The 21,218-nt window shown below is 34.4% G+C and overlaps 1 protein-coding gene and 1 pseudogene across 1 annotated transcript; both read right to left on the reverse strand.

Annotated features, from left to right (window-relative positions):
• Positions 1 to 8,189: 8,189 nt before the first annotated feature.
• LOC124936953 lies at positions 8,190 to 11,377 on the reverse strand (annotated as a pseudogene).
• An 8,287-nt stretch (positions 11,378 to 19,664) lies between these two features.
• On the reverse strand, positions 19,665 to 20,892 carry LOC124934293 (NAC domain-containing protein 2-like). The gene is made up of 3 exons (XM_047474797.1): positions 20,604 to 20,892; positions 20,243 to 20,517; positions 19,665 to 20,160 (listed from the first exon to the last, which is right to left on the reverse strand). Exons 1-3 carry the CDS (start codon positions 20,776 to 20,778, stop codon positions 19,735 to 19,737), a joined length of 876 nt encoding a protein of 291 aa, XP_047330753.1. The 5' UTR covers positions 20,779 to 20,892; the 3' UTR covers positions 19,665 to 19,734.
• Between the last annotated feature and the right edge of the window lie 326 nt (positions 20,893 to 21,218).

Below are 21,218 nucleotides of genomic sequence, written 5' to 3' on the forward strand. Positions count from 1 at the left end.
ATTGCTTTGGATTTGCTTGGAATCTCCCACAAACACCAACTGCAAACAGGATGTCCGGTCTACTCGCTGTCAGGTACAGTAGGGAACCGATCATGCCCCGGTATGCAATCTGGTCTACCGATTGGCCCTCATCATCTCTGTCCAGTTTAATGGATGAGCTCATTGGAGTAGCCGCCGAGGAGCAGGTGTCCATACCGAATTTCTTTAGCAGCTCCTTGGTATATTTAGGTTGACTGATGAATGTTCCTTCTTTGAGTTGTTTGACCTGAAGACCTAGGAAGAAACTTAATTCTCCCATCATACTCATCTCAAACTTGTCAGTCATCATTTTTGAGAACTTGTCACATAGCTTAGGATCGGTGGAACCGAAAATAATGTCATCTACATAAATTTGAACAAGTAGGATATGTTCCTTCTTTTCAAATTTGAACAATGTCTTATCCACCGAACCAATGGTGAAATCATGTTCTAATAGAAATGCGGTTAGTGTATCATACCAGGCTCTAGGTGCTTGCTTTAGACCGTATAAAGCTTTATTTAGCCGGTATACGTGGTTTGGAAATGCAGCGCTTTTGAAACCGGGTGGTTGTTCAACATACACTTCTTCACGTAGGTCACCGTTCAGAAATGCACTTTTAACATCCATTTGAAAAACCTTAAAGTTTTTGAAAGCTGCAAAAGCAAGAAAAATCCTAATGGCTTCAATTCTGGCTACAGGGGCGAATGACTCTTCAAAATCAATGCCTTCTTCCTGTTTGTAACCTTGAGCCACTAATCTGGCTTTGTTCCTCGTGACCAAACCGTCCTCATTGAGTTTGTTTCTGAATACCCATCTTGTTCCTATGACCGATTGATCTTTCGGTCTGGGAACTAAGTACCAGACTTTACTACTCTCGAACTGGTTTAGCTCTTCTTGCATTCCTAAGATCCAATCCGGATCTGACAATGCTTCATCTATTCATTTCGGTTCAATCTGGGATATGAAAGCTGAGTTAAAATATCCTTCCAGAAGTTGACTCCTAGTTCGAACAGGTTCTGAAGGGTCACCTATAATTTGCTCAGGAGGATGTTTACTGTTTCTTCTGAGATTCAGTTCAGGGATGTCTACCAAAGTACCGTTAACTTGACCAAGGCTAGACATGTCGGTAGGCTGAACGAAATTGTCAGACCGACCGACTCCCTCGGATTGGACCAAAGTGTCAGCTTCCTGTTGTGGAACAGCTTGATCCGGCTGGGTATCAATATTACCCATTTAGTCATGGACAAACCGCCTGAAGACCGGAGTCTCATCTTCACTATCAGAATGAATATCGTTATTTTCCAGTCTGTTGTGTAGATCAAAGCATGAAGCAGTATTGCTTTCAACCGATTCATCGAAAACAACGTGAATTGTTTCCTCCATGGTTGCAGTTCTATTATTGTATACTCTATATGCTTTACTTACTGCCGAGTACCCTAGCATGATGCCGGTATCGGTTTTTGCATCAAAAGCGGTGAGTTGGGTTTTACCATTTATATGAATATAACATTTACAACCGAAAATCCTGAGGTATTTAAGTTTAGGAACTCTGTTAAAATAAACCTCATATGGTGTTTTGTTGTGAAATCTGTTTATCAAAGACCGGTTTTGTGTATAGCATGCAGTGTTGATAGCCTCAGCCCAAAATTTCTGAGCAATGCCGGAATCGGCTATCATAGACCGTGCGACTTCCTTGAGAGTCCGGTTTCTTCTCTCGGCCAGGCCATTTTGTTGAGGAGTCCTAGCACTAGACAACTCGTGTCTAATGCCGGAATCATCAAGATATGCAGTTAATGTACTATTGGTAAATTCAGTACCTCGATCACTTCGAATGCTATTAATATGAGTTGATTTTTCATTTTGCAACCGCTTAAGAAGTGTGATCAGGTTTGATACAGTTTCACGTTTAGATGGTAGAAATATTACCCATGTATATCTAGAATAATCATCAATAACTACCATGGTGTAGAGCATACCTCCTAGGCTAATGACTTGAATCGGTCCAAATAGATCCATGTGAAGAAGATCTAGGCATCGGCTAGATTGGATATTTCCATTACTCTTAAAAGATGACCTAGTTTGTTTACCCATTTGGCATGCTGAACAAACCTTATCCTGGTTAAATACTATATCAGGAATACCTTCAACTAGCTTTTTACCACGAATGTAGTTTAAGGTTTTCATGTTTAGATGGTTTAGTCTCTTGTGCCATAGCCAAGTTTGATCAGTCTTAGCTATCATGCATATAGGATATTCTATTCTGGTTTTCCAGTCTACCTTATAGATGTTACCTATCCTATTTCCGGTTAGTAGTACAATACCTTGAGAGTTCTTAACTAAGCATGCATGTTTAAGGAATTCTACCGTGTATCCGGCATCACACATCTGACTAATACTAAGTAGATTAAAACGTAGGTTTTCAACTAGAAGTACATTATCAATAGTTAGATTACCATGGACAATCTTACCCTTGCCCACAGTTTTACCTTTTGAGTTGTCACCGAAGGTAATTAGAGCACCGGTTACTGATCTGATGTCGGTTAGCAAATTGCTATTTCCGGTCATGTGCCTGGAGCAACCGCTGTCCAAGAACCATTCGGAGTTTCCTAGCCGTTTCTTTGGATCCTGCAAAATGTACATATTTACAACTGTTTGGTACCCACATTTACTTGGGTCCACATGCGATTAGTCCCTTGGGTACCCAAACTTTGATAAACCGGACGGTCTTCTTTGCTAGGGTTTTAACTGTCCTTTTGGCACTCGGTCTTGTGTATTTCGGTTTTCCTTCAAATGTCCTAAATGGTGATGGTCTTTGGTTCGGTGATCTATGGTTTGACCTACGCGGCTCAGGGAAGGCTTTCTTATATCTGAGGATTTCGGCTTTTCTTTTCACAGGGTCAAGCCAGGAATCGGTTGGACCAACATAATCGTATTTTAGCTTTTCTTCCCTATAGTATGCGATCTCCTCTTCTTCAGCTGTCCAGGAGCTCTTAAGAAATTTTATAAAGGGGAGGTTTCCTTTTGTGAGCCGTGCTTTCTCTATGGGTTTTCGGTCTTTAGAGCTATTTCCTGTGTATCCAAGGTCACGCTTACAACGAGGATGCCTGTAGTGTTTATTCATATTCTTTACTATATCGCTAGATCTCTTATAGGCGGCCATCTTATATTGAAGTCGGGCATTTTCTTCCTTGGTTAGTTCTCTAGTAAGTTCACTAGATTGTTCGGTCTTAGGATCTAATTCGGTTTCTAGAGTATGGGTATCATCAGATTGTATGACCTCCGGTTCAGGTATGATAAGTACCTCTGGTTCTGTTGGAATAGGTACTATGGGATCGGTTCTAATGTTGAGATGCTTGGGTAGCATGGTTAGTAGGTTCTTATATTCTTCTACCATGTCATTCAATGCATTGTATAATTCATCTTTAGTAAATTCTTCGCAAGGAGAGTCAAATACCTGTTCCTCATTTGCCATGAGACATGTAAGTTCATCGTCACTATCACTGCGAGCCCATAGACTTCCTCCATCGTCGGCTATCAGTGCTTTCGGTACCTCACTTCCTTCACCGGCTTGTTGATAACTGTTTCTGTCATTTTGATAGTCCGGTTTCTGGGTATCCCTCCTTGGTTTCCTGCACTCCCACTTAAAATGTCCCAAACAGTTACAGTTATAGCATCTTACATTGGATTTATCACCATAGTAGTTGTTCGTAGGTTGGCTTCTTTTCATGAACCTCCCAAACTTCTGTGCAAGCATTGCCATGGCATCCTTAGTGAACTGTTCGGCGGTTCTGATCGGTGCGGGTGCAGGAACCGGTATCGGTGCAGGTGTAGGAGCAGGTGCAGCCGGTTCTGTAGATGTGATTAGTGCTCTGGTTGATGTTGAGGCCGAGACTTCCTCTTCGGTTCTGGATCTCATTTCGAACTCATATGCCTTGAGATCTTCGAATACATCGTATAGTTTCATCTTACGTAGGCTTTTTGATTCTCTCATTACCATCGTTTTTATGTCCCAAGCACTTGGAAGAGATCTCAAAGCTTTCATGACTACCTCTTTGTTCTCATACTTCTTGCCCAGAGTTGCTAGTTCATCTAGCACACCGGTGAACCGGTCACTGTATTCCTTCATAGTTTCTCCTGGTTTCATTTTGATGCTTTCAAACTTCTGTGTGGCCATCATTATTTTGTTCTCCCTTGTTCTTTCATTTCCTTCAAAGATCTGGATGACCGTGTTCCATGTCTCCTTCGCGGTTTTGCAATCTCTGATCTTGCAGTATGTGTTTCTGTCCACGCTGTTGGAGATCCGGTTTCTAGCATGGTTGTCCAGATTGTTCCTTCTCCTATCTTCAGCCGTCCATTCTTTTCTATCTTTATCAATGAATATCGGTCCTTCGGTCAGAATGGATTCCATTTCATCATCCAGGGTGACTAGGTGCAGGTGCATGCGTGCCTTCCAGTTGGCAAAGTCATCACCTTCTAGCATTGGAGGCCTATCCTGATACATGTTTGCTTGAGTATTGAAACTAACTGCTCTGATACCAATTGTTAGGATCTAGATCGCCGCTGGTGGACCGGGGGTTGGACCGGTTAGCGGTTCTCACTCGTAGGGTGGTGGTTAATCCGGTTAGAGATTAACACCGGAGTTTCAATACTACACAACCTGTCACAAACCCTTGAACTAGGTTCAAGCGCGGAAGAGGTTTGCTTTCAGGTTGAAGCGGCACGCTTGTATGATAGGCACGGTCGGTTTCGGATGATGAAGATTTGGAAATGGTGGGTCGGTTTCGGTAATCTGGATATTCGGTATGGTTAGTATAGAGTCGGTTTGGAGCGGTGTGGTTAAGTTAATCGGTTAGATAATGAAGCCGGCAGAAAGTAAATGACAAGACAGATTTTATGGATGTTCGGAGATAAAACTCCTACGTCACCCCTTCCTCTCGAAACCGCGAGAAGGATATTCACTAAGGAATACAAGTACAGGCCGATCGAGACTTATTTCCTGCTCGATAACACTCTTACAATTTACACCGAAATTGTAAAACACACTTTAACTTTCAACACTTAGGCTTTCTAGAACAGCACACTCTATCACTTGTAGTAAATGCTCTTAGCGCTATCTCAATATCACACTGTTGTCCCTTAATGTCCCGCTTAAGTCACTGCATTTACTCTTCTTCAGCTACCCCTTTTATAGGTGAAATATGCCAACGGTCATATTTCACTGCCTTGAATCTGATTGGCTGATCAGAAGTGCAGTGATTCAGTGTTTCAGAGGTTCAGACCTGCGGTCGTTTCCTTAGACCTGATGGTCAATCTCAGACCTGGTATTATGTCTCAGACCTGGCGGTCTGTTCTTCCAGTGTGTAAGACAAACCTGCCGGGTTTGTCTTTTACTTGATGTAGGCACTGTCTGTTGGACAGTTGTCTGTACTTGGAAGATTTCCTTTCTGGCTTATCCCGAAGTAGAAGGATCCGGTAGTACTGTTTTCTACAGCCTACAGTCTTTCCTCAGACTTGCATGGATATGGAAGTATTCAGTCTGTTCCTTTGGTATCATTCTCAACAAATACCCGAAATGTCTTCTTGTACTGGTCGGTCATTTGACTTGGCCGAAGGGCTTTTGGTATGAGTGATGTAACCGGACTTTTTCCGGTTATTCTTGTCTTGTGGATGATCGGCTGTTTGATGATTCCGGTTTTAAGCTTTGGCCGATCTTTTCTTTGTGCGGTCACGTTCCGAATATTCTTGATCGGTTTAGTAGCTTGACCGATTGGTTTTCTTTAGTCGGTTCTTTCATCCGGTCTGGTTCCTTGTTCCTGCATGGGAAGTTTATTTAAGTTAGGTTTATTTGAACCGGTCTGAATTTATCTAACAGAACACTTCAGACTTCTCTTTCACAAAGTACACCCAAGTGAACCTGGAGAAATCATCCACAAACAACAGCATATATTTACTTCCCGAGTATGAGGCAGTTCGAGTTGGTCCCATCAAGTCACTATGAACTCGATCCAAAGGACCCTTACTTCTCGATACAGAGTTGTCGAAAGGAAGTCGATGAGCCTTCCCATATTGACATCCTTCACACACACTGCCCTCCTCAATTCTCAGATCTTCAGGTAGACCTTCGACAAGTTTCTTTCGAGACATAACACTGAGCTTAGTCATATTGACATGCCCAAGGCTTGCATGCCATAAAAAGGAGGTGCTTTTGTCGTTCACCCTTTCTATGTACGAATTTGAAGCTGAAAGGACAAAGATATCATTTACCCGAGTTCCAGTGTGGACCACATCCGCCTTGATTTCTTTCACGTTCCTTAAGAACTTCACATCATTTGGACCGAACAACACTAAATTTCCAGCGTCTACAACATTTGCAACCGAGAAGAGATTCTTCTGAATTCCTGGAACGTGGTAGACATTCTTCAGAGTAATAGGTTCTCCTTTATCGTTTTCAATGACAACTGATCCTTCCCTTTTAACTTCGTGAACCGAGTTATCTGCCGTGACAATGCCACCGCCCCCATTATGAACTCGACTCGATGAGAACACAGAGTCATCTCCAGTAACATGATGTCCGCACCCTGAATCGACGATCCACCTTTGATCGATCTCCTGTTTACCATGAGAACCCTCTATTTTCTTTTCCTTCGAAGTCGTCACATCGACATGAAAAGCCTTGTCCTAGTCCTCCTCAACACGCTGGTTAGACTTTTCTCCGAGATTTGAACCAGCAAAATTTCCATTCAAATTTACTCGACAGTCTCTTTTGAAGTGTCCAGTCTTGCCACACCTGAAACACTTAAGTGACTTCTTAGGAGTATTTGAAGAATCTTGACTTGTTTCTTCCTTCTTCGACTTTCCCTTTTTCCAGCTCGATTTCTTCACGAACAATGCACTGTTCGACTCCTCCTTTATACTCGTTCCAGCCATTTGTGCGGCCAACGACTCTTGAGATGACAAGAGATTTTCAAACTCCTCGAGTGAAGGTTGTTGAGCCCAACCTTGAATCGAGGTGATGAATGGTGTATATTCGGGTCGAAGTCCTCGAACAATATGCCTCTTTGTTCGAGCCTCTGAGATTTTCTCATCTGGGTTCAATAAAGAAATTTCTGAGCAAATATTCTTTACCTTAAGAAAGAACTCCGAGACAGATCCGATTTGCTTTGCGGCTGCCAACTCGTTTTCAAGCATCTGGAGACGAGCCTCGTTCTTCTTATTGAAAAGACGATCAAGCGTTTCCCAGATCTCACGAGCAGATCCACAACCGATGATGTGCTCAAACAGATTATGGGAGATTGACCTCTTCAACACAAATTCTGCCTTCGCGTTGAGTCTCTTCCGCTTCTTCGATGCTTCCGCATTTTCAGCAACATCCTCAAGAGCTACATCATCATCGTCTACGACGATGTCCCACAAATCTTCCCCAACCAGGTACGATTCCATACAAGTTTTCCATATCCGGTAGTTTGACTGGTTTAACAACTCCAAACCGAGTCCAGCTACACGACCACCACTTTCCATATCGAATAACAACGATATCTTCTTCAACAATATTACCAAAGCTCTGATACCATGTAACGAAGTCACAACCAGGACCTCGATGATCGAACAGTGAAGAATATATATGAAAGTGAATAGAAAATTTAGAGAATGAAAAGCAAAACTGGAATGAAATCTGTCTATTGAAATTGATTGAAATAAGAACACGATTACAATCTTAAATAAAGTAAGGCAACTAAGACATTAAATTAAAGACATGAAGAGTCTCATTACTAGATAAGATCAAGAGTCTTGGACAATCCAAGAGGCTCTTTAACAACCAAAGACTCCTTAATTATTATTATTACTTTAATTTCTAACAAAATTGGCTGGTCTAAAAAGGTGGACTTTTATTCATATTATTTTTGGTGAATCATATGGCTTGAGAGGAATCGAAAATTTTTTGACAACTATAGACGACCATTGAGGTCAATTCACAACTCTATTATCATGACGTTGGCTGATCAGGTGAACTCGGCATGAGATCTTATTACTCTTTAGAAGATCTTCGTGCTCGGTGATTTTGTATTTTTATTTTTCTCGTTTTGTTTTTCATTTTTCTCTATATTTTTCATGTAATACATTTGTCGTTGTTTTAACGACACTTTAATTTTCATAGATCATTTTCAAAAAAAAAAAGTTAACACTAGACAAGAAACAGGACTATTAACGGAATCATTAAACACATATAAGGTCTCTAGGCCCTCTCACCGCGAATACGTCTCGCAAGCTGAATGTCTTTAGGAATAATAGTCACACGTTTGGCGTGGATGGCGCATAGATTAGTGTCTTCAAATAGATCGACTATATAGGCCTTGACTGCCTCCTAAAGAGCAATTACGGGGAGCTCTGAAATCTTAGTTTTTTTTAAAATTTTGTGCAATCTTATGAACAAGTCTTTAGAATAGAAGTTTATGGATCAAAACTTTCGTACTCTTTTGGTACTTACGAATCTCTCTCAAAACAACCGTTCATGGTCTAAATCTGTGAGGCTTCTTCACATCTTCGGTAGCTGGAGCAGATTTTCTAACCGCCATTGTTCCTAGTTACTTCCTCAACGTCTTGACTCTAGTCGATTTCCTAGCGTGGTCTGTTTCGTGCACACTATTTGAATAAATAAGAGATAATATGAAGAAATGAAGCAACATTGTAAATGAGTGAGAGAAATAGTGTAAGTGAGATAATATGAAAAAAATGAAACAATTCTTTTGAATGAGGGAGAAAAATAATGAAGATGAAAAGTCAGGTACGATATAATGATGCATTAAGAAATTAGAGTTTTGTTTCTTAATTTTTGGGCCATAAGATATAATAACGTGAATTATGGATTTGCCATGCCATATAGACTTTGAAGGTAGAGTGAAGAAAAATATTTATTTTAAGTTTTAAGTTTTAATATTAAAATAAATAAAATATATTATATATTATTATATTTGAAAAGCTCGACAAGTCATCGAGTAAGTATTATATGCGCTCGAGCGACTCGAATATTAAATGAGTCGTCTCGAACTCGACTCCAACTCAGTCAAAGTCAAGCTCAAGTCGAATTTTGATCGAGCGACTCACGAGCAACTTGGCTCCTAACAAGAACAAAGGATGATATCAAATAAAAATAATTGAAACTAATTAAGTTATTCTCAAAATTGTAATAAACATCCTATTTTATAAATCAACCACTATTATATTTATAACATACAATTAAATTCAAATAATAATAACAAAAATAATTATATATAAATATGTTGCTATGATCTAGACTCAATTTATGTGGTTAAAAACATATTTAAATTATAGTTTTTAAAATAATATATAATTTGTTCTAAAATTACAAATTACAAATTTTAAATTTAAATTTATTCACAAAATCCAATCAATCAATTAATTCATTGTTATTATCAAACTTTTTACTTTCACTCCGAAACAATTTGCACTAACCATTGACTTTCTACCCTTTCATATATTTAAACTATATATATATATATATATATCATTTATATAATTTTTTAGTACATTTCTAAATTTATATTTTCTCACATATAATTTTGTGTATAAAAATATTTATTAATGTAGTCCACATTTACTAGTATATTTATCCACATTTTACTCTATCTATTTATAAGGATGTCAATAATTAAATTAGAACCAGATATATATAGCACATCTGGAATATATATATTTTTTACATTAAAAACATGATATTATCTCCTAATTTTTTTAATTGAATATAATATTTCTTTTATCTAATTTTAATAAAAGACAAATTTTACCTTTATTTACTCTCGTTTTACCCATAATTTTCTCTTTTTTAAGCCTATCCAATTTTTTTTTCTAACCAACACTAACTATGATTCATGTATTTCAAATTGTGCCCTCAATTATTTATGTTCTATTTACATTCATTTTTTTACTTTGAATTTTTTTTTACATTCATTTTTTTACTTTGAATTTTTTATTTGAAATTTTGTTTCTTTACATATACATATTTGGATAAAATATATAATATGTGGACAAGTTAATTAATGAATGAAATGTGGTACATAATTAATCACATGTTTTTCTCTCATTGAAACTAATCTACCTATTTTATCGTTGAATAAGATGTAACAATAAACATTTTCTACGGACCTAACTTATTTCAGTTATTCAATTTATCACACACATATATATATATTGATCCATCTATTGAATTGTTACATTATCTCCTCATATATACATAGATTATCAAATATCACTATGAACCCAACACTCACTCCATCATTTCATGAAAATTCTTCAAAGGTTGATCAAAACCCATCAAACAATAACAATAATTCATCATTGAAGATCAAGAAAGATTCTCACATCATTAGAAAACCCTCGAACTCGCCACGATCCCCGACTAACCCTAAACACCAACACCAACACCAACGTCGCCAACCCGTCATAATCTACACTCATTCTCCTAAAACCATCCAAACAAACCCGAGTGATTTCATGGCCCTAGTCCAAAAACTAACCGGTTACACACAACCCGAGGATCAATCATCCCAATCCCCACCACAAACACAAATCTTGCCTAGTAATAAAGTACCCGATCAAGAAATCGACCCTCCTCATATTGATAATTCGGTTGTAGGAGTTGAGGAAACCGAATTGAGGGTTTGTGGCGAAGATCAACTTGAACAGCCACAACAGTTCCATTCCTCACCCGGTTTCATGCCACCACCTCCGATTATGTCTATTGATCAACATGCGAATGGTTTCTACAACACTTTGCCAAATTATAATACCCTTAATTCTCTTCATGTTAACACTAATTCCGATTATATGTACTCCGTTCAACCGACGTTTGGAAACGACTTATTTTCTCAAGACCCGTCGTTACAAATGATGTCGCATGCGAGAAGTTCGTCTCTATCTTCGTCGTCGACTTTTTCCTCGTTGGATGACTTCAAATTTGAATATCATGACATTTGATTTGTTTTTGTGTAGTTTTCCTTGGGTATGTTTTGAACCAGAGAATAAAATTGGTAAGAATAATATTATAAATGATGTGGAATTAGATTAGGGTTTGGTCAATTTGAGCGAGGTCACAATGAGCGATGATTTTGTGGTTGTGAGTTTAGTTTTTTTCTCTCCAAATCACAAATGTTAGTGACTTTTTATGTCGTTTTAGTTGACACGGATAACTTATGACAAAACTTGTCATAACTTAATCTGATATGTTTTTTGATGGATTAACGATTAGGTTGCGATACTCGCAATTTAGTGAATATTTAATAAAATATGTTTGATCCAATGTTAAGATTGGAGTAATTTTATGGTTTGTTTGACAAAAGACATTTGAAGGAAACTGATGAGATTTTAGGCTCAACTGAGCAATTATAAAGATTTAATTCACTTGAGCTTTAACAAAAAAGAATTATATTTGCATTCTCTTTAACTAGTTTTCTCAGTGTTTAATTGTAATATAATATTCATTAGTAGATAAAATTTGATTGTTTTATTGAAATGACATTAATTTATGCCAACAAAAAAGGAAAAAATAACAATAATAGCAGTTGGTAGAGTTTTAGCGACGTTTAATGGGCCGGTAAAATACTTTGGCGACAGTCACCACACTTGATTTAGTGACGATGTTTAGGATTTTTTTTTAATTTGAAATTTAATTATACTTAAAATAGTAATATAATCACAAAAATTAATGAATAATTAAAAAACTAAATATTTTTAATTAGATAAAATTTATTTATTACAACTATTAATACTCACAAACTTAAAAAGAGTTCAATTGATAAGTCTTATCTAAAATAACAAAGTTTCATATTTACTTTACGAAAAAATATTTTTTAAATGATTAATAATTTTAATATATATACATAATTCTATTTATAATAGATTATTAATTTTTAAATATATATAAATAAATTCTTATTCATTAAAATAAATTTATAATATTCAAAAATGAGAAAAATAAAGATTTTTGCAGTATTGAACCAAAACAAAGAGATCCACGGGTGATATTAATGTAGTGAGAAATTCTATAAAAAAAAAAAAGAGGCGTGGTGTAAGATGTTTTATAAGAGAAATGACTAACTTTTCCGAATTTATGGAAAGATATTGCCTAATTGTTCTACCTTTTAGAGGGAAACTACACATGAAAAAGGAATGACTCATGTTTCGTATTGATCGTTTCATTTTCTACTAAAGATTTGATAATGCATCAACGCCCATTCATAAAAAAAAATGCTCTTCCTTGGAGTGTATTTGACCATCTCCTAATCATGATAGGGCGAGTTGGTTCAAATTTGGTGATAGAAATATAAGATTTTTTCACACTACTTGTAAGACTAGATCTAGAGAAAATATCTTTAACTTTCTCAAGATTTGTGGAATCGACGTGTGTGAGCCAAGTAGTTTTGAAAATGAGATCATGATATTTTATACACATCTTTATATTGAGAGCAATGTGAATCGTCCGAAACTTTTGGATATCATTTTGAATCGCATTACTACAAGCCAAAGAATTAATCTTGAAGTGATCAGGTTCTTTATCGATGAAGTGTGACAAATTATGGACGATTGTGATGGAAACAAAGCACCTGGCCCCGACGGTTACTTTATGTAATTCATCAAGAAAGCAGGACTGCTTCTCAAGAACGATATCATAAAAACGATACACCACTTCCACGATAATGGGACATTCGAAAAAAGTTGAAAAAATACACACATTTTTCTCATCAGAAAAGCCCGTAGAACGGTTGAGCTAAAAAAAATTAACTCATTAACTTCATTTCAACAATGTACAAAATCTTTGCCAAATATTTGGCCAAAATCTACGAAAAGTGCTTAGACGATCATCTATGAAAATTAATGGCTTTTATTTGTGAAAGACAAATTTATGATGCAATTCTTATCGCAAACGAGTGTTTAGACTCGGTCATTAGAAACAAGGATAACCACACATTCATTATAACATTTTTGAAAAGGCATATTATCAAGTCAATTGGAATTTTCTTCTTGACGTAGTGTCACAAATGGGCATGAGCTTTATGTAGATTAAGTTGTGTATTTCAACAGACATTATTAATGGAAAAATTACTAGGTTTTTTGTAAGCTCGAGATATTTGAGGCAAGGCGATCCGTTATCCTCTTTTCTCTTTACCATCGTGATGGATGCTTTTTGAGATTACTAAAAAAGAGTGAGAGATGGTCGAATTAAGGGGATTAGTTGTGGGAGGTTTTAATTACTCATCTTGTTTGTTAATGATACCTATAGCACCCGAAAGTCTCTTATTCCAAAAAAAACTTGAGGTTTGAGAAATTTTAACATTGATTTTCGTGTTAATTTTTTTTTTAATAAAATATTATTTAAAAGATTTATACGAAAATTTATTTTAATTTTTAAAATTAATTATAACAACAATTAATTAATTTTTATGATCAATTCTAGACAATCTTTTCGAATTTTAAAATAAATAATAATTTGATTAAAAGAAATCTGTATATTAAATTAATTAAAAATATTATTTATTTGATTAGAAGAGAAGTCAAATTATTTTAATTTAAAATCAATTAAACATTTATGTAAGTATATAAATTTATATTTGATTAAAGATCCTTTTAGTTTAATATTTGGTGATACTCAAAAAAAAGCTTTTGCATTATATATCCTCCATACCCGTTAAAAAATGATATCTAATTCATAAAATTTTGGCTATTCATTTGAAAGTTTGGTTTTTATTACATTTTATTTAACCAATTATTTTTCAAGTTCTAGACATATATATGGTTTTCTTTTATGTAAAATTATGATATAATACTAAAATGTTGGTAAATGCAATTGATGTCGAAAACGAGGAAACACCTAAAAAATATCAGTTTAAGACAATATAATTTAAAAAAAATTCAAACAAACCTTTATCAAATATGTTTTATGAAAATATCCTAAAAATATTTTGAAATCGTTTTATATTTTTTTTAATTTTTATAAAATAGTTTAGGGTCTTTAATTGTTAAAAAACAATTATAAATTAAAAACGCCAAATAAATAAGCTCTTAGGTAGGTGTTCGGGTTGCGAATCAGGTCAAATACGCATGTCTAAGTTAGTTTTAACCTAGGGTGAACAGATCTTGGCACTCGATCAAGCGGAGAAAGGAATTTCAGTCACACACGATATTCCTTAGTTGAGGACCGTGTTTAACTGATTTCTTCAATCGGGCACTAGATGCTAGCTGATTTTCTCAATTGAAAATTAGTTCAATGTAAATTTCTTGGGTTGGATGCTAGGGGCGGTTGGTTTTCTCGGTCGAAAATCATACATATGTTAAAATTCTCGGTCAGATGGTTGAAATTCTCGGTCGAACACCAATAACACCAATTGCAGGTTTTGGGATTTTGATTGGAGCTTCCATCATTCGATCTAAAGGTATGGGAAGCTTCGTCTAATCCCCTAGAACATTTTTAACATCATATAAATGCATTAATTAATCGAAGCGATGTTGAATTTAATTAAAAAAATATTGGGTAAAAGTCGGATTTTTGATTTTTAAAGTTTTGTCTTAACAGTTAAAGGTTACCAATAGCTCTCATATGTATATTAAAATCAAACAAGACTAAAACATGAATACTAGCTATTAGTTTTAACTAATTCAAGAATTGAATTTTTCTAGATTTTTGGAGATTTTGATATTTGTGTAAACATACTCTAAACCAACTAGAATTGATTCAAAATTACTCGTAACATCTTTTAATTAAAAGATGTTTGGAAGCTTTTTAAACCGTAATTCTTGAGCTCAAAAGACGATTTTGAAAATTTTCAAAATTGAATTTGGGTACTTTCTATTTAGTTTGATTCGTTCGAATTGAATTCAACAAAAAGTTATAAAATGATATTAATAACAAATTCAAATAAAGAAGACGGGATAATCAAACAATATTCATGACTTGACAAACTAAAATGTAAAAATTTCCATTTGAATCTGTAACTTGAATTACAACATGAACTAAAGCTTATTATGAGTTGGAAAACACTCATAAACTTTTTAGGAAGCTTTGTGATGATACAGAATTGAACCTAGAGCCTTACAAAAAATTTCTATAATTTTCAAAAGCTTGAGAAAACTTTATTGGTGGATTTTAGATTGGAGAGTCTAGGTTGTGTTCATTGATTTCGTTTTGCCTAAGGAGGGCTATTTATAGCCAACCAATATCGATTGGATGAGCAAGTGGATCGAATTTTAGACAAAAGACCATTAATGATTTTTGTCTGTATTCGATCGTTCTTATCCAATTAGGGCATCATTTCCCCTATGACCGTATGTGAAATGATCACCATGTTAGGATGATCATTTCAACTTTTGAATTATCGGATTTTGTTGAGTATCGGTCGATGTTCATCCTGTACTTCGTGAGGAAGACGACAATTCGAGGCTAAAATGTCGTTGTTTTGAGTCAAAATGTGAACGTGCGTCTAGGGGCAGCGGTCCGTTGCGTTTGGACGTTTTGTCCGCATTTGAGCTAACGACGTTGAGATGTATGTCAGTTGATTGTGTGTTGTGCATAAGCATCTTCCTTCCGTTGCAACGGGCAACGTTGTTTACTATTGTGTGTTGGATGAGACTCAAGCGCTCATCCGATGCGGTCTGCTGCAACGATTTCTCTTATTTCCGGCTATACTGGATTACATCCCTTTTCCAGTCTTGGAGCTTGTTTAAAATTTATTTTTCTTTACTCCTTTATTTTCAACCTATAAAATATACATAATATTTAAATAGACACAAATATTTATTTTGTCTATTTTTTGGGTATATTTTTAGAGCTTTATTAATTAATTTGAGATTTAAATGAATACAACATTCATCTCAATTTATTTATTTAATTTAATTGAGCCCTTTTAAAATTAATTTTAGATAATAATTATCTTCAATTATTTTATTTTACTTAAAAAAAATTTTAATTAATTGAGATTTAATTATTATAATAATTAATCAATTAATTTTTAAATTTTGATTTGGCCTTGATTTTGATTATTTTGAATTTATTTATTCAAAATAATTATTTTAATATTCATAAATTGAGTAACTAAAATTTTAGTGCTTACAATATCATTTGCATGTTAGAGGATACTAGAGACAATTTCAAAACCTAAAAAATATCTTCAATAAATTTGAAGCTAGCTCGGGTCTTAAAATGATCAATGACAAGTCTTAAATTATGTTTAAGAGTCATAATGCGCATGTTTGCTTAGTTGACGTTTTGGGCTTAGGATGGGATTAATATTGACAACTTATCTAGAATTATTTTTGGGGGCTAATGCTTTGGGCCAATAAATCTAGAACCCGATCATCAATAAAATTAAAATCAAGTTGGAAATATAGAAGAGTGAAATGCATGCTCTCTGAAGGAGGGAGGTTGGTTCTTATAAAAATATTGTCTCGCATCTTTTTCAACTTTATGATGTCTATCTTTAGTCTCTCAATAGTGGTGGCAGGAGAAATTAAAAGAATAATGAAAGACTTTCTATGGGGATCAATCGATTTTAATATCACTCATTTAGTTAAATGGAGCAAGACTAAAAAGTCCAACAAAGATGGGAGTCTTGTAATTAGGGACTTATTTTCTTTCAATAAAACTTTATTATTTAAATGATGTTGGAGGTACATGGCTGAAAAAAGTCTTTAGGCAATATAGAGAGGATTGGTTTGGTTGGTTAACTAAGAAGGTCAATACTACAAATGGATGTAGGTTGTGGAAAGGGATTAACAATAATTGGAGACATCTTAGAGAAAATTCGAGATTTTTGTTGTAGGTAAAAGTAATTCTATCAGCTTTTTTTTTAGGAAAACTAGTACATAAATAATAGCATGAAAAAAGAGTTTCCCACCCTATTAGGAGTAGTAATTTGCATTCAATCTAATGTTAGAGATGTGTTTGTTCAGGATGTTAATGGTTATAATGTTAATATCATATTTCTTCGTAGACTCTGTTGGAATTAAGCTAATTCCATTAATGAATGGAAATAAGATTATAAATAAATAAAATCAAATAAAATTCACACAAATTCAAACGTGAATTAACGGTGAATTTAATCCAAATTATAATTAAATATTAATTGTTTAATTAATATTTAATGCCTAATTAGAAAATTAAAGCATAATGTTAGGATAAACATTTAGCTTTAATTGGCCTATTGGCTAACGTATGGACTCTTCAATTAGCTAGCATTAGCATTGAATGTCTAACATTGCATTTCTGCAAATCAACGTATAGGCTGATGTTAATTAGTTATGGATTAATTAACAAATGAATGAGCAATATTTATTTCTAATAAACGTTTGGATGGTTTTATTTACAGGTTTAATTCTCAGCAATATATACCCATTCATTATTCATTTTACACATACTTCATCCTTCATCTTTCTCACTCTAGAATTCCAAAAGCCTTCTTCTTGTTTTGTGAGTGTTCTTCGAGTTCTTCGAGTTCTTCGCTCGATATTTTCCGTTGAAACCCGGTGATAGTTCAGGTACTTTATCAAACTCGTTGTGTAGTGATTCCGGTGCTGAATCACTACTAGATTCGTTGTACCCTGGGAGACAGCCATCTGTGACAAGCTCTAGCACACGGGGAGACAGTGGAACTGTTTTAAGGGAAATGTGTCTAACACATGCCTCGAATCAACATTTTTATCTGGTGATTTCGTTTTTGTAATATTGTATTTATTTAATTTATTTGTAACATCATTATATATATATTTTCTGTTATTTCAAGACAATATTTCTAACAGACTCAACCATAAGGAGAAATTGATGTTAAAGAAACTAAATGATCAAATAAAATGGACGAGATTAAACCTATCATTGATGATAAGATGATGTGGAAAAAAATCGAATTAGTTTAGCGTGAAAATATACTATGAATCAATAAATCAAGAGGTGAATATCTACAGGTGGAATATGGTCGGACACAATAGTACACCCTCCAAAATTAAATTATTTGGATGGTGCACTCTCCAATGAGCATGTGTCATTTATGTAGGGAGGCGGAGGAGACTGCTTCACATTTTTCTACATTGCCCTTGTACTGAACCCATTTGGAGTTTATTGTGAAGCATTTTCGAAGTTAATTGAGTTATGCAAGGGAACATCAACGATTTTTGGTCTAAGTTGATGGATCAATGTAAAATTGTTGGACTTGAAAAGAAGTTAATTCATATTCCATTTATCATTTGGTGGACGATATAGCTTGAAAGAAACGAGAGGATCTTTGACTACATAAATATGCCAAGTAGAATTGTCAAAAGCCTTCTTTTGACCACTCTCGTAGAGATAGATGGGCAACACTGTCATTTCTATTAGATGCTTACATGATAAAAGTTTATTAAACAGACCAAAGATTAGAAGAAAGTAAGTTTTTGAAGTTGTATTTGGCCGTCTCTTTTGTATTTTGAATCATGTGTTTAACCGGTTTGTCCCGGATTGACTTGTGGTGGTTAAACGGCGTAAAAGTCTTCTATGAGCATGTTCCATGTGTGGTTTTTTGATTTAGTTTTTCCCATTGAGTTTTCGTTCTTGGCATTATCGATGATTGACTGATCAGGTTTTGCTAGTGCTCTTTAGAATTGTGTCTCGATTCGGTTCCTTTTAACTGTGTTGAACATGACGACAACCCATTTTTTATTTGTCGTTAACACTTAGTTATTATTTTTCAGTTTTATGGGGCAACGTTGATTTGTTTTTCACTCTAGTTTTTTTTTTTTGTTTATTTTTTCGATTTTATTCTTTATTATTTTGTATAAAATGAATTTTGTTAAAAAAATTCATAATATTAAAATATTTATATTAGTAAGAGTTTCGTATTTATTTAATAAATATTTAGTAATATATATATATATATATATTATAATTTTTAATTTTTGTAAAATTATAAAATAAAATATTTGTTTAAAAATATTTTATTCTTTATTATTTATTATTGATTTTAATAATTATGGGTAAATTATATATACATATATATTAAAATTATTAATCATATTAAAAATATATATAATTTCAAAATATTTTACTACTCATTATTTTAAATAAAACAATTAAGTGAAAATATAAAATATATATTTTAAACCATGAATGTTTAATCATAATATAAAATTGATATATTAGTAGTTTTGTGAAACTTAAAATATGATCCCAAATTCCTTGAGATTGTTACTTTATTAACTTTTATGGATTTCCCTTAGAGTTTAATATGTATTATTCATATTTAGTCACTAATGGAAACTTGATAACAAAATAATTTATTGGTTAGAAATGGTTTAACATGAGATTTTAGGTACATGGATTAGAGATGTAGTTTACATGCAAATCATTTTGAAATTATCAAACTTTGTTTACGATTTATCAACTTTCTTTACAACCGCCTTTAAGTTACAAAATTATCGAACGCGATACATTGTACATTTTTATATTCGAGATCGGGTGAGCTTGAGCAGCAAACCTCAACTAAATCCCTAGAAGAAACAATAACATTAACCTATAGTTATATCTCCACAGTACTACAATCCAGTTGTTTTTATAATTGGTTCAAATGAACTAATCTCCCTCGAATATAATTATTAAATGTGATGAACCCAATTAAATTTAAAGAAATTCTGATAAATAAAAAAAGAAAAAATAATAAAAGGGACATTCTTAATCCAACGGCTCAGAAAGGATTATGTGAATGCATGAACATATCCTGTTGAAAAGGAAAATATTGATCTTGCGGCTGAAACTTCATCTCTGTCGTCAAGTCAAAAATATTATCCGGATAGGTATCCATGTAATTAAACCCAAAGTTCATGGCCTTTTCTAATTCATCCCAAGTTGGTTCACTTTGAATTTCGGATATGAACTCGGGCGAAGATGTCCAATGACCCGACCCACTCGAATCCGTATTAGCCCGTGGAATAGATTCCGACGAGTCTCCGATCACCGGCCAACCATTCACCGACCCAATTCCGTTCACTTTTCCGGCAATATTTGGTTTCTGATCCTCAATCTCAATCTGTGTTGTTTTTGTTGATGTCGGATTATGTTTCTCAATTTTCCCTTTCTTATTGTAAATCCGACATAAAACCCAATCATCAAGCTGCAAAATTAACAATAAATTTGTAAGCTTTAAGTTAATTAAACCACTAATTTCTGAAACTCGCCGGAAAATTGAGAATTACCTTTAAGTTAGTGCCTTTTCCGGCGGACCGATCGACATTTGCTAACCGATATTCATGCATGATCCAATTAGTTTTAACCCCTTTTGGTGCTTTTCCGGCGTAAAAAACAAGTGCTTTTTTTATTCCAAGTGGTTTGGGGTTTCCGACCGATTTATCAGCTCCGGTCGCCTTCCAATAACCATCTCCGGCAGCCCTGTTTGGTCGGGAACCATTTGGGTATTTCCGATCTCTGGGTGAGAAAAAGTACCATTCTTTTTCACCACATAGAGCTAACTCTGTAAATTGTAATTGAACATAATAAGATTTTGAAAACCCAAAAAGGAGATTGACTGATTGATTGATTAAGTTGATGTTTATTTACCAGGAAGCTGCCATGGATTGAATTTGTAGAGATCGACTTCAGCAATAACAGGGGCTAGGATTTGTTGTGATGTACACTTGCGGATGAGATAATGTTTGACTAGTTCTTCATCTGTTGGATGGAATCTGAAACCTGGAGGAAGCTCGATCTGAATCTGATTCTGATTTTGATTCATTCGCGGTTGATTATGGAATTCTCTCTTGCCCTGATTTCTTCTTTTTCTCTCTCTAGAAGCTGCTTGCTTACTCTGTTCTTTGTTTCTCTCTCTCTAGAAATGTAAAATGAATTTTGACTGAATATGAATCGGATCTAAGTGATCGATGGATTATTTATATGAAACCGACCCAAGTGAAGAGGTGCACGTGCGAATTGAAAAAACATGTTTAGTGAAAGGGATTTTAATTGATTTAGATTATTTAAATAAATTAAGTTAATGTTCAAAAATTAAATGGTAAGTAATTTTTAATTTTTAAATTTATTTTATTTAAGTAAGACTAGAATGAGACCTCACAGTTATTACCTCATTTTCATTTAAAAAAAATAGTTGGAATTGAATCCCTAATTTTAGAGTTCAAATCTGTTGTTCCAAATGATATGGTTTATTATGTACCATTT

This window comes from Impatiens glandulifera, chromosome 4 (assembly GCF_907164915.1).
Source record: "Impatiens glandulifera chromosome 4, dImpGla2.1, whole genome shotgun sequence".
Classification (NCBI taxonomy): domain Eukaryota; kingdom Viridiplantae; phylum Streptophyta; class Magnoliopsida; order Ericales; family Balsaminaceae; genus Impatiens; species Impatiens glandulifera.

Bases quoted from the DNA above. Each gene is read 5' to 3' on its own strand.
- LOC124934293 (XM_047474797.1), bottom strand. From the start codon at position 20,778: ATGAATCAAAATCAGAATCAGATTCAGATCGAGCTTCCTCCAGGTTTC. The intron at 20,518-20,603 runs GTAAATAAACAT...TACAATTTACAG, and splicing joins CAATCCATGGCAGCTTCCTG to AGTTAGCTCTATGTGGTGAA. The intron at 20,161-20,242 runs GTAATTCTCAAT...TTAATTTTGCAG, and splicing joins GAAAAGGCACTAACTTAAAG to CTTGATGATTGGGTTTTATG.